Consider the following 14,201-nt stretch of genomic DNA (forward strand, 5'->3'; position numbering starts at 1 on the left):
GGGCTGGCGCATGCCATGCAGCCGAAGCCAGGTGGGGGCAGTAGTGGCGATAGCGGCCGAAGGCAGGTGGGGGGGCAGCCTAACTTTTGTGAGGTAGGCCCCCAGGCCTTCCCTTGCGAAAGCCGCGGGCTCTTGTGCGTTACGCGGCCGAAGGCAGGTGGGGGGCGGTGACCTAGCTTTCACAAGGGAAGGCCTGGAGGCCTTCGCAAAAGCCGCGGGCTTGCGTGCGCTACACGGTCGATGGTGGGTGGGTGGGAGTGGCGGCCTACCTTTTGCAAGGGAAGGCCTCCAGGCCATCCCTTGCGAAAGCCGCGGCCTGGTGGCGAAGGTGGGCTACCTTTCACAAGAGAAGCCCCCCGCCCCCCTCTCCAGGCTCGCCTGGCTTGCTAAGCCTGCCAGGCGACCTGCTTAGTGACCCTAGCCTTGTCTGAGGGTCCAGTGTCTTACCTGTTCCTGCTGCCTGCCATCGCGACGAGGATCCATCTATCACATCGGAGTGCTGCTGATTCTGCCTGCTGCTGGTAAGTTTTTATTATTATTATTTTAATGTATTTTAAAATAATATTTTATTTAATGCATAGATTTTTTTAAAATAGTTTTACATAAAAGTATTGAGTGTAGAATATTTTAAAATGGTTTACTTTAATTTATTTTGGATAGAATCTTTTTTAAATTGTCTTAGACTATTTAAAAAAGATTCTATCCAAAATAAATTAAAATAAACCATTTTAAAATATTCTATACTCAATACTTTGAAATGTAAAACTATTTTAAAAATGTATGGTTACAGTATGGCTGGTACAATAACTTAAAATTGTTACAGTGTAAATTATTGTGGTGGATTGAACTAATGGTTACATACTATGGCTGGTACAATAACTTAAGATTGTTACAGTGTAAAATATTGCTGGTGTAATACTTAACAATGGTCTTTAAAGATTTCTTTTATTTATAGAATATCTTTTTTTTAATTATTTTTGGGGAATTTTATTTTTTTAATTGTTTATAAAATATATTTACTACAAGAAATGTTATTCCTTTTTGCAAATGTTTACTTTGTGATGCAATATGTTGCTTTTAAGTGTTCAGACCAGGTTTATGTGTCTCAAAGTGGCTGCTTTTCTATGGGCAGGCCAGGTTTCTTGCAAGGCAGTTTTGCCAGGTTTAGTGGGTTTCACCCTCGTGGTTTAGGTAATTCTGAGGTGGTTGATGGTTCTGTGAGCGCCTGTCCTTTATAATTTTCCACATTGCCTTGATGGTTTTTATTCCAGTGACTTTGTCTTTCCTGTCCTTAGGCTTAGGGAAAAAAAACTGGTTTCATTGGCAGTCTGGGGGGGGGGGGGGATTCTTATTTTTTGGTGTTTTCCTGGCACTGTCATAGTTTGTGTGGGTGTGTAATGTCCTGCAGTTATCTACGCATTAATAATGATCTAGTAATATTAATAATATCTAGTAATTAGTAATATCTAGTAATAACATTGTCTTGGCCACTCCCACCAGGTCACATAGGTGACAGCCTGGCAGGTCACTCCCATCTGATCACATGGGCAACAAGCCACTCCCATCCAGTCACATGGGTGGCAAGCCACTCCCACAAAGGAGGCCACGCCCACATAATAGGTTTGAACAATTTTTGAAACCCACCTATGCCTTGCTCATAGGGTATATTGCCTGCAATTGTTTCCTCCTCCCCTTCAATCTTCTCAACTAGGCCAAAGCTGCCTCTTTCCGAGGAAACATGAAGGAGGCCCTGAAGTTGGAAATCTTGGCAGAACCTCTTGCCTTCTCTCATAGGATACTGGCTCCAACCCTTCTGTTGCTTATTTGCTCCCATATTTGGAAATCGGATGACTGCTTGGAAATTCCTGGTGAATTCCTGTTTAGATTCTAGAGCAGCTGTTCCATTCAAGGGAAGTAAATCAAGTTCCATGCGAAGGGGAAAAGCTAGGACAGAGAAGCTACATGTATTGCCTGAGACAGTCCACCATGTGGGACATTGTGTGCTGTGGAAAGTTAGCATCCTCCCCTCCCCTAGAAGAATGAAGTGTTTTAGGGAATATTTTAAAAAAAGCAGAATATTATATTTCCCTAAAGGAGAGATTATTTCTTAATAACCCTCAGCAGAAGTCAGCACATAAGAAATAAAGCTGAAAACTAGATAGCTCTATTCATAAGCAAATACCCTTACCCAAAAGCCAAACCAGGACTAAGCCATTAAGCCACAATACGAATTACCCAACACCCTTTCATACATTGCATCACCCTCAGAAACTTCAATCACATGTAGCTCAGACAAACACCCAGGGCAGGGGTGTCAAACTCAATTTAATTTCATTGAGGACCACATCAAGGTTGTGTTTGACCTCAGGAGGTGGGCATGGCCAGCTTGACATCACTTCTGTCAGGGGCACCTGTGGCGGCTCGAGTACTCTGCCAGCAAAAATGGGCTCCTGAGCTCCATTTTTAGTTGCCACAGCCTTCTGCAACTCTCTATCACCCTCCTGAGTTCTGTTTTTCACTGTCAGAAGGTTGCAGGAGGCCATGGCTGTCAAAAATGGAGCTCGGAAACCCATTTTCACTGGCAGAAGTACCGCCGGCCGGTCCTTTGCTATTTCCAGGGTGGCCCCTCAGACCAGATCTAAAAACACTATGGGCTGGATAACTCAGCCCATAACCCAGCTGCTGGGCCTTGAGTTAGACACCCCTGACGTAGGGTTTGTACTTTACCTATAGAGCCAACTATGACACCTACATAACCCCTACATGACCCCATAGGAATCTGACGACAGTTAACAGAATGCATGTTCTTAAACAGGAACAGGAAGGTCAAGTGTAAAGCCCAAGAGAATGTATGAAATCCGCCCCCCCAAACTCAACTCTATGTGGTCAGCTGCCCAGAACTACCCATTTTCATCTACCTGGGAGTTTTTATAACCCCTCCTCTGAGCACAGCTCTGCTGTGTACAGTTTTATCAATTGGTAAAGTGCTGTGGGGGGATTCAATAAATTTCAGCATCCCAGCGAGCATTGTAATATTCATTAGCTCCCTGTACAAGTAAAGTAAAACAAGAAAATTAATCTGACATCCCAGAAAGGAAAGCTGTAGCTCAGACTCTCTGGGTTCGGCCAGTTCACCTTATTATATGTCCAGCATTATTTTATTTTGAAAGAACGCAACAACGCTGCCTTCTCACCTGTTGGCAACTTCATTCATTTGGATAAAGATGTCAAAACCTTTTAAGACCAGGCTGTCTATTGTGCATCTGCCTGCTAGGTCACAGTTCTAACCATGTTTAGCCTGGCTCAGTTATTGCTGTGACAACACACCACTAATAAAGGCAACTGTGGCTGGAAGGACTCCCTCTTGTTGAGAGGTGAGATCAAAATTTTTTAGCAACCAGTTCTCTGCCCGGTTGCTGGGTGGCCAAGGGGGTGATGGCCGACTCAGCCTCCAACACCACAGCAGGAGAGGTCATTTTTACCCAGGCTCCAAAGGCTTTCCTTGAGCCTCCAGGAGGGCAAAAATGGCTTCCCTGGTCTTTTGAGGCCCTCTCCAGAGGCCGGAAACAGGCTCATTTCTGGACTTCTGGAACTTCTGAGAGGCCCATTTTTTTGCTCTCCCAGAGCCTCCATGTAGGCCCTACATTTACCTGGCATGATGAATGGGCCATGTGGAGACTCCTGGGAGGGGAATGGCTGTGTGGGTGGGGCCAGCCAGTCCTTCCAACTACCGGTTCAGTGAACCCGATGTAAAATTAGCATCTGGTTCACCCGGACCGATCCGAATTGGCTGAATCCCACCCCTGCTCTTGCTCTTCAGAACACAGCTGACCATTTCATTTCTAGCAGGAGATGCATCTCTTGATTTTCACGCTATGGGAAGCCCCACCCCCAGAAGAATGAAATATTTTGTGAAATATTCAAAGTAGCAGAATATTGTATTTCCCTAAAAGAGAAATGGAGAAACATGTTTTAGAGTCAGAAAACAGCCTCCAGTCTTTCTTAATAGCCTACAGCAGATGCCAGCCCTTAAAGAGATAAAGAGCTTATTGAAAGAGGAAGTTAACTATCTAAATGGCTCCATTCATAAGCAAAGCAAATACTGCCAGCAGAATCCCATTCAAGACAGGATATTTTGAAACTTTTTGCAGCAAAGTTTGACAGCTACGAAAAGCAGAATGGTAGGATTAGAACAAGCAGCCCCTCACCCAAGATCCAACATAGGATGAAAGCTACAATAGGAATTGCCCAACATCCTTTCAGAAAAATAGCCCCCTTCATTGCACATCCCCCCCAGAACAGTGCAAACATAGAAACAGACCATAAAATGGGTGTGTGGGGTCTCTAACAATGCTTTGAGCTCTATGCACATAGCCCTTATAAGCAACATCCTGAATAACAGGAAGCCAGCTTCCTATAATCTTCTCTGCTATCCTCACTACTCACTGTGTGGACTTTCTATCTGAGGCATTCCTGCTACCAAACCAAACAATGATGCAGTTTGTTAAAAAGTTCTCAATCGTACCTCTGTAGAAAGTGGCCAGGACAGAAGGAGAAAGATGTGGTCTCCTCATCCGACACAGGAAATACAGATGCTAGTTTGCACGCTCCACTAAGGATGACTTGTGGAGAGAACCGTTCAGAGTATTAGTGATCTGCACCCCCATATACTTAATACTGTTCAACACCTCTACATCTGCATCCTTGATACTAGCATTATTATGCTGGCTATTTCTAAAATCTACAATGATCTCCTTTGTTTTATTGACTATCTGTATATAGTGAGTGTCACAGTCAAGCTCTGTTTTCTTTGCAGAAAGAAAACAGAGTGAGCGTTTCCCCATTTGATACCTTCTCTTTGCATGGTTGAATAATTTAGTTTTTCTTCCTGTTCTTGATGTTATTCCTATCATCTCACAGAGTTCACAGTTTTGCATTTCACCCACCACTTCATCGGGTCTGAGCATCAGCATGGCATATTGTTATGGCCTGCCAGCGGCCAGCGAAGCTGGTGTCAAACTCAAACAGTGAGGAGGTTGAGGAGGAACATGGGCCAGTCCTGGAGCTCTGAGGAGTGCTCTGCGTCAGAGGCAAAGATGGAACCAGGGCATCTAACAGTTATCAGCTGCCTTCAGAGTTGGATATCATTGGGGCAGAAGAACAGCTGGAGCCTGTTCCTGTTGTGCACATGTGCAGAGCTGCCAACAGAAGAGAACAGCTAAGGTACAAGGGCTGACTCAGGAGTAAAGGCACAGATGAATGGCCCCTCCCTTAGGGAATAATAGAGGAGCTAAAGGGGAGGGGAGTTTGCAGGAGACAATGAGTTCAATTCATTAGGGTGAAGATCTGTTCCTGACTTCTTGCCAAGTAATTTCTGCTACAGCATGGCGTTTGGAAGGTGTCGGCCTGGCAGCTCTCCAAGCCTGATAAACGTCTTTAGATGTGAAATCTCTTGAAAGACTGTTTGCCGGGACTTTGCTGGAGAGGAATTCCCTTTAACCTAAATAAAAGAGGTTTTATCGGGACGAGGAGTTTACTTCATGATCTTGGGCAGCTTAGATCAGAACACATATGCCTACACCTCACATGTCTTCATTATTTTTTTGGTCATTCTTGGGGCTTCCAGCCATTAAGGTGCCCACCACATCACAATGAGTTCCACATCATATCTGACCACATGTCCATGAAACTGCGGCCTCATCTCTCTCATTTTGTCCAGAATTGGGGTGATTCTGGAGGTCTGTGTCCATAGGATGATCCAGCCGCGTGACCCTCAATGACTATCTGACCATTCGTGTCTCTTTTTCATTGTTGACCAATCTCCTGCTGCACAGAGAGGTTCTGGACAAATAACTGGGCGGTAGATCTTCGATTGAAGACGCAGTGGGATCTTCTGGTCAGAGAGGATGCCAGAGGAGGTTGAGTATTTAGCTGAGCAGTTTTAAATAATCCAGGCAGAATGGGAAGAGTGCCACTTCCTTCTTTATTTGTTTATACCCTAGATTTTTAATAGCTCCCCAAAAAGATATTATAAAGATCAAAGTCTGACCAAGGATTATCTTGCAGAGGAGGACACATATGTTTCCTTCTAGTAATGCCAAGGATATCACAATTGGGGGGGGGGAGGACAAGTTACTTCATATCTCTCAGCTGTTTCTGGTATCTGGTAAGCTTCAGGACCACCCAAGGTCCTTTTCACACCTCTCCGTGGCTGCTGTAGCTTCCAAGAAGAGTTTCCTAAGCCACAATATTGGGCCTGATATTTCCACTCCTGGAAATGAGAGACTGGTTGATATTGTGAATCAGCAACGGTGGTGGGTTTCTGCCAGTTCGCACCGGATCGGGAGAACCAGATGGTGAAAATTATTAATCCGGTGAGAGGAGGTTTGACTGGTGGACCCAGAAGTATCTTCCAGAATGCCTGCCCCGGCCCTGTCACTCCTCGCTCACCCCCGCCCATCCGGAAGCCGCTCCATCGCTTGCTCCCCCCGCCAGTCCGCATTATCCTAGCCCAATTCGGTGTCAAGTCCCATACCTGGGAGTGGAAGTGGTGAACAGAGAAGCATGGAGAGGTCCAGCGGCACAATCCACCAGACAGCAGCAGCAAGCTCAGGAGTTTTCTCCTGGATTCCTCTCTGTCATGCCTTCTCCGATCTCTGAAAGTTCTTCCTCCAGAGTGTGATAGCTTTCTACTGGATTCCTCTGTGTCTTGTCTCCTCCGTTCTCCCAAAGTTCTTTCCCCAACGTGTGGTAGCTTTCTACTGGATTCCCCTCTGTCGTACCTCCTCCATTCTCCCAAAGTTCTTTCACCAGCATGTGATAGCTTTCTACTGGATTCCTCTCTGTCCTGTCTTCTCCGCTCTCCCCAATTTCGGCCCTTAATCCTCCAGTTGTCTATTTTTGGGAGGTTTTCCCCTCTCTTCCCCCCCCCCCGCCCCTTCATAGGAGTCCCAAAATTTTTTGCCACGTGGCTTTGGGGGAGGGGGTCATGTGACTGAGTGTGCATGAGTGATTTCAAGTTGGCCATACCTGCCCGGTCACATGACTGCCAAGCCATGCCCAAAAAATAAGCCACACCCACAGAATAGGTTGTATATGTGTGTGTGTGTGTGTGTGTGTGTGTGTGTGTGTGTATGTATGTATGTATATGTGTTTTTTTATTTGTGCTGATAAATAAATAAAGGGAGACTAGTATAGATCTATTTCAAGCTATTTAGCTCTCATCAGCTAGCTATACCCTTACTTGGATTTGAACTTGGGCTATATAACATACTAGGCAGACATCTTAGCCATTAGGCCACAGGCTCTTATCCGTTATCAGCGTATGTATATATGTATATATGTATGTATATGTATATGTGTATATGTATATATATATATATATATGTTTTTGTAGATTTTCATGTGTGTAGGTATGTTGGTCTTGTTGTATTCGGGTCTTTTCCCGTGTAAAATTGTTACACGGAAAAAGACCTGAATACAACAAGACATACATGCATACATGTATGTATGCATGTATGTAGATAGATAGATAGATAGATAGATAGATAGATAGATAGATAGATAGATAGATAGATAGATAGATAGAAACCCATCACTTATACAACAAAAACAAAAACACTGAAGTACTAAAATAGAATTATGGTTAATAGGATTTCCTTTATACAAACAATTAACATTATTTGGTGTACTGCTCACTGAAAATAGTAAAAAGTTATATGACAGATTGTTAGAATTGCCAGAGAAAGGTGGGAATGAGTTAGTAACTGTTCAAATCAAACTTCCCCATCCTGTTGCCCCTACAGAAGTCTTCATTCCTAGATTTTTTAATCAATATGAATTTTAACACTGAACTTTTATTCCCAACATAGTTGAGGGGCATGTGGTTAGAAGAAGTTGGTTTACTGTAAGTCAAGATAGTCTCTGACTTACAACTATCCATTTGGTGACCATTCAAAGTTACAACAGCACTGAAGAAAGTGATGTACAGCCAGTCCTTGTGCTTACAACCGAAACAGCATTTTCATGGTCGCATGATCAACATTTGGCTGCTTAGCAACTGACATGTATTTACAACAGTTGCAGAATCCCTGGGCCATGTGATTGCCATTTGCATCCTTTTGGCAAGTAAAGTCAATGGGGAAATCCAGATTTGTTTAATGACCACATTATTTACAATCACTGCAATGATTTGTCAATTTATCAAAAAGGTTGTAAAATTGGTCATGACACACTTTACTTTACCTCTACTTTACAACAGAAATTCTAGTCTCAATTATGATCATAAGTTCAAGAATATCTATATATACTCTTATAGAGTCTCCGGCTTGGGCAAAGATTTGATCAAAAGATCTCCAAGATCCCTTCCAACTGTGTTATTGTATATCTGTTACCTATTAGGTGACAATTTCCACTTCCAAGACCACTATGAATTTGACCTTATTGCTGTGCACTTGAAAAACAGAAATAATCACTGTAACAGAAGGGAGGATGACATTTATCTTAGTGTTAATAGATGATCTCTGAGCCAAATCTCGGATCATATTGTCAGTTACATGCCTAAGAGTCAAAAAATCCCTGCAGGAGTGAAGTCCAGATTCATCCCATCTGAAGAGGAGTAAGAGGAGTAAGTTACTGTGGTAATGGGTGCCATATAATGTAAGAGGCAGAAGATAAAATAGGCTGAATGCTTGAGAAATCAAAATTTGGGGCAGAAATTTGGAAGAGTCTGCCAAATAAAATAAACTATACAATAGTCTGGAAAAACTAAACGCAGAAGGAACATAAAAAAGCTCCAGAAAAAAAAGAACCAATCGTAGTATTACTGTTGCAAAGAAATAGGAACAAATTATGGTACTATACTTAAAAAACCTATACTTAAAAGGCAATACAATACAGATAAGGTGAAAGACTGCCAATCAGAATACAACCTCTAAGATGTTTAAAATAGATATTTGCATGAGCTAAAAAAACTATGTAACCACTGTGAAGGACCAGCAATTCTGGGATCACAAAGATGGCACTATTACAGAGGCAATTAAATTGAATGACAATAAAGTAATTATAAATTATAGTTATTCCAAGGCTTTTGTTGCCATCGTTTTTGTTTTGTTTTCTGGTCAAGCCTAGAAATTCAAATACTTTGAATTCTAAAGTTGTCATTGGGCCTGTTCTTTAATACTTACGAAGGTAGGTATCTAAAGGTATGCAAGTCTCTAAATCATCAGCTGGAGATAAAAGTTCACAGATGCTTTCAGCCATATGTCCTTCAGGAAATTTGCTTAAGTCTCCACATTTTTTGAGAATTTCTACACAATCTGACCTTCAAGAAAACAAAATGTTTCCACATTATATATATGCATAGTATTTAAAACTAAAATGAAAAGTATACAGGTGCACATATAAAAATAACATACAATTTTACAAACAAATATCTATCTATCTATCTATCTATCTATCTATCTATCTATCTATCTATCTATCTATCTATCTATCTATCTATCTATCTAAATATATATAACATTAAATCTTTGTAAATCACATGAAAGAGATGTTTTGGAATGTATAGAACCACATATGATTTTTAAAAATCCTTCCATAGCTGCCACACAAGTGTGAAAAAGACACAACCAATTAAATGTTAAGGGAAAAAATTGTAGCCTTTTCATATGTTCCAAAGCACCTCTTTCTGGTGATTTTCACAGCCCTATATAATACGGTATGTAATTATGTTTGCCTAAAAAAACTATTAATGCATTTAGTAGCTTAAATCATTTATTCTACAATGAATTCCTATATAACATGAATCTTGAACTCTTACATAAGTAGAGAATTATCCCATTGCATGTGAGATTCATTAAAATTATTTTACTTATTAGATTTATTAGCCATCCATCTTGCCTCATGGTGAAAATTATAGAGACAGCAGGATCCAGTAACTTCATTCTGGATACAAAAATGTATAAATTCTGCCAGTTCTTATAGTACTGATGTTTTTTTCCAATTAAAAACATCTTGGATGAACTCTCAGATTATGGGTCCTTTATAATTCTTGAATTTGTCCAAAAATTGTGCTCAGAGGAATTTACTACTAAGCAGAATAGAAGTTCATCCAAAATATTTTGTGTACATTGCACAGAACATTATTATGAATGTCTACTGACTTATTCCTCTCCACAATTTAATGGATTTTGGATCTGCACAGAAGAATCTGACTAGATCCTATTCAATTACATAATACATTAGGTTTAAACAGTTTAGTAAAAAAAATATGTAAAAAAATAATTTTGTAGCCATCTTATCTGAAAGTCAAATCAAACCTGAACTTGGTTTTATAACTCTGACTTGCACAAATGTTTGAAATCAATCCTTATTTGAATTTCCAAATGTATCCAATAGTTGCTTTTGTGCTTTCTTCTACTTGTTCAACTCTCCACTCTATATTTGCAAACAATTTTCAAAGTTGTTTATATTTCCTTTTCAACTGATAGTTAAAAACATACTTTAATAATTAAGAATAATTTTGGATCAGTTCTAGAACACAATGTTGAAGCTTTGTTTGTTGGAAATGCATTCATTAATTCTATCTCAGATTTGTTTTATGCTTTCTTCATTTTGTTACTGAAAATACAATTTCCACAATATTATTGTCATTTAATTTTCCTTTTTCTACATGGATGTCCAACTGAAAACCTACTAAAGTTAACCCTCTTCATGTAATCATCTAAATTTCAAGAAAAAAAGTGAATCAAGAACAACCACACAACTTTCCTCAACACTCTCTCAAGATCTTCACACAGTCAGCTAAAAATTCTGAATTACAGCTGCCTTTACATTAGCTTGAAGATAAACACAGACTTCTATGAGATATGACACATTAACATAATTGCCTCTACATTTTTCAGCTGAAGGTATGGAGCCTCTTTTGCTATCTAGCTTTAACATTAAGAAAACAAAAAACACTAAAAATCTACTTACTTGCAAATAATACTTCCTCTAGATTTACTATGACAAGGTTTAATTTGCAGTGAACAAGCAACTGCCTTCCACATTTCTGGTTGGCATTTTTTAATATCAAGGACAGGGATATTTATAAAAGGCATCTTAATACTTCCTTTTTCCCAAAGTTTCATATCATTCATAGCTCCTTGATCTGATTGGGCATTGCAGCTCCTGAAGAGTTCAGTAGGCCTTCAAGGAAAAAGTCATGCAAACAGAAGGCAACAATTTCATGATCTTTAGATAACGATAATAAATAATAATAAAGTACATCTTTAGATAAAAAGCTGGATTTTGCCTAAAATAGGAAACAAAAGGACTGATGTATATTATGAATTAATTATCTGCTGTTCTTTTTCAATTTCTATCAACCAAATAAATAGATTTTCTCCATGAACATTTATTTCTAATCTGTTCTTTAGAGTTTCCCAAAGGCTTTACATAATAAAAAGAATTATTGCAATCCAATGCTAAATTTAAAATATTGATTTTATTATTATATTTGAAGAAAAGTTAGATTTTAGTTTGAAAAGAATTTCAGAAAGAACATATATATTAAAGCAGGAAATGAAAGCAGTACGTAGATATATTGTTATTTTGACTAATTTTAAAAAAAACAAAGAAGCTAAAACACAAGGAATATCATTAGAATTCCTAGAAATTTCTGGAAAATCATGTAGCTAAATATATATGCAATTACAGAAGTACAATTGTGATACAATCCACATTAAAAATAAGATTCTTCTGTAGGAACTTCACAGAATTATATTGTAGATGGGTTTATGTTATAGATATAGAACAGACAATAAATTAATAGAGAGGATAATCAAGTAGAAATTTCACACATATATTTTGGCATAATACCATGTTTCCCACAAAATAAGACAGGGTCTTATTTTCTTTTGATCCGTGAAATAAGAGCTTGGCCTTATTTTCTGGCAGGTCTTATTATTTTTGAGGTGCGGGAGGCCCCTTAACCTCAGCCTGTGGCCCACAGATCAGCTGATCCAGAGAGGGCCAGAAGTTCTGTCTCTGTTTCTGGCACACTCTTGCCAGCCCTAGCATCACTGGGCCTGCTGCTCTTTTTGGGGCCGCCACTAAGAGAAGGGATACAGTAGCTAGAGTTTGAAGGAGCAGCCTCTACAAAGGCCATTCTGCATGGATAGCAGGTGCATGTGGGGCGCATGGGGCATGTCCCCTATTTGCCCCCAGGAAATGATGGGGACTGGCTGTGCATGCATTTAAATATTTTAGTGGAGGGCTTATTTTGGGGGGAGGGCTTACTTTAGGGCTTACTACTGCATTCAAAAGCCTGATTGGGCTTATTATCCAGGGAGCTCTTATTTTCTGGGAAACCGGGTAAATGTAATTAAAATGTTTAATAATCCAATTTTGGAATAAGATTTTAATAGCACAATCCCAAAATGAAAACTATTAGGTATAAGAATCTGATTTTAATGTCTTATATTAGAGGCAATCAATTATCACTTTAACTATGAAGATACACCTCTCTTCAGAAAGCTGATTTTGTGTTTATATATTCTGAAGGACAAGCTTCCAGCCAGAACAGCCGATTTTAAATCTTGCCATAGACAAGATTCAAGTTGTTGAGTCTCAGGTTACTTAAATGGAAGTTATGTGAAAGTTGGATTTTCTTTTCTTCTCTCGGTCATGTGCATGTACACATGCTCCAACCTAATAGAGACAATTGACAAGTGGCCCTTGGTGCTTGATTGTTTTCTTGCACATATTTCATTACCCAAAATAAATAACATCATAAGTGCTACTAGGGAATGGAGTTTGCTCTCTTTTTATACTCTAGCAGCTTGCCCTGTCAATGTTAGTGGGAGCAGTCACAATAAAATAATAACAAAATCGGAAAGGACCTTGGAGATCTTCTAGTCTAATCCCCTCCTCTAGCAGGAGCCCTAGCCAATAGTTCTCAACTTTTTCTTCACCATGGGACCCATTTTGTGGCCATGGACCAATGAGAGTTAGCTCAGGATTTAAATAATAACATTTCTCCAAATCTTCATTGACCTCCTGTGACAACATTGCAACCTGCCCAGGGGTTCACAGACCACAAGTTGGAAACTTGACTTATAACTGTGATGGCATATCTATGGCACATATACCACAGATGGCACGCCGAGCCACATCTGCCAGCATGTGAGCCATCAGTTCCAGCATGCATGCATGCACCTGCCACTTGATTTTTAGTCTTCCAGAGGGCCAGAGGATAGCAGAGGAAGGTGAAAAACAAGCCCAACGGGTCTACTGGAAGTTTGTTTCTGAAGCTTTCCTGAAGCCTGGGGAGGGTGAAAATGGCCTCCCTGGCCACTTGGAAGCCGGAAATGGATTGTTTCTGAACTTCTGGTTGGCCCATTTGGCCCGGTTTTTGCCCTTCCCACGCTCCACGGCTTTCCTGAAGCCTGGGAAGGGCAACAACGGCCTCCCTAGAAGCCGGAAATGGATTGTTTCTGAACTTTTGGTTGGTCCTGTTTTTCTCCTCCTGAGGCTCCGGAGGCCCTCCTTGAAGGCTTCTCGTGCCAAAAATGGAGCATGTTTCTGGCCTCCAGAGCCCGGGGGGGGCATTTTGGTCCTCCTGGAGGCCTGAGAAACACCTCTGGAGCCTGGGGAGGATGGAAATCCCCCACACACACGGGGGAGAGTCAAGCATGCATGTGCAGGGGGGGGGGGGGTCGCACACACATGCCCACAGAGGCAGGCTGCATTGCATTGTGGGGCACACATGTGTTCTATCATGGATGTTCTATGGATTTTTGGCTGATATCATATACTATTTAAATGAATCTTGACCGACTTGAACACTGAGCTCTATTTAACACTGGGCACTATTGTCTACCAGGACTCCAAGATACCTCTCAGAGTTACTGTTATTGAATTAGGTTTCACCTAATCTGTACCTATATATTTGATATTTCTTGCCTAAGTGTAAAACCTTGCTTTTCTCTACACTGAATTTTATTTTGTTAAATAGGGCCCAGTTTTCAAGGTCATTTGGCATGGCCTTTAATCAGAACAATAAAGGACTCTAGGGATGCCTGCCTTTGCCTAGACCCTATGGCACACGTGCCACAGATGGCATGCAAAGCCATTTGTTAGAGCATGCGGGGCATTGCCCTGTCAGCTCCAGCATGCTGCACACTGCTGGCTCATGTTTAAGTGATTGTCTGCTTACA

The 14,201-nt window shown here is 40.8% G+C and overlaps 1 protein-coding gene across 1 annotated transcript in view; it reads right to left on the bottom strand.

Annotated features, from left to right (window-relative positions):
* Positions 1–14,201, bottom strand: part of RECK (reversion inducing cysteine rich protein with kazal motifs) — a 94,029-nt gene that overhangs the window by 31,382 nt on the left and 48,446 nt on the right. The window contains 2 exon segments of the mRNA XM_032235893.1: positions 9,186–9,322; positions 10,978–11,190. Of these exon segments, the coding sequence (XP_032091784.1) occupies positions 9,186–9,322; positions 10,978–11,190 (350 nt within the window).

The sequence above is a fragment of the Thamnophis elegans genome, chromosome Z (assembly GCF_009769535.1).
Source record: "Thamnophis elegans isolate rThaEle1 chromosome Z, rThaEle1.pri, whole genome shotgun sequence".
NCBI classification, from domain to species: Eukaryota; Metazoa; Chordata; class Lepidosauria; order Squamata; family Colubridae; genus Thamnophis; species Thamnophis elegans.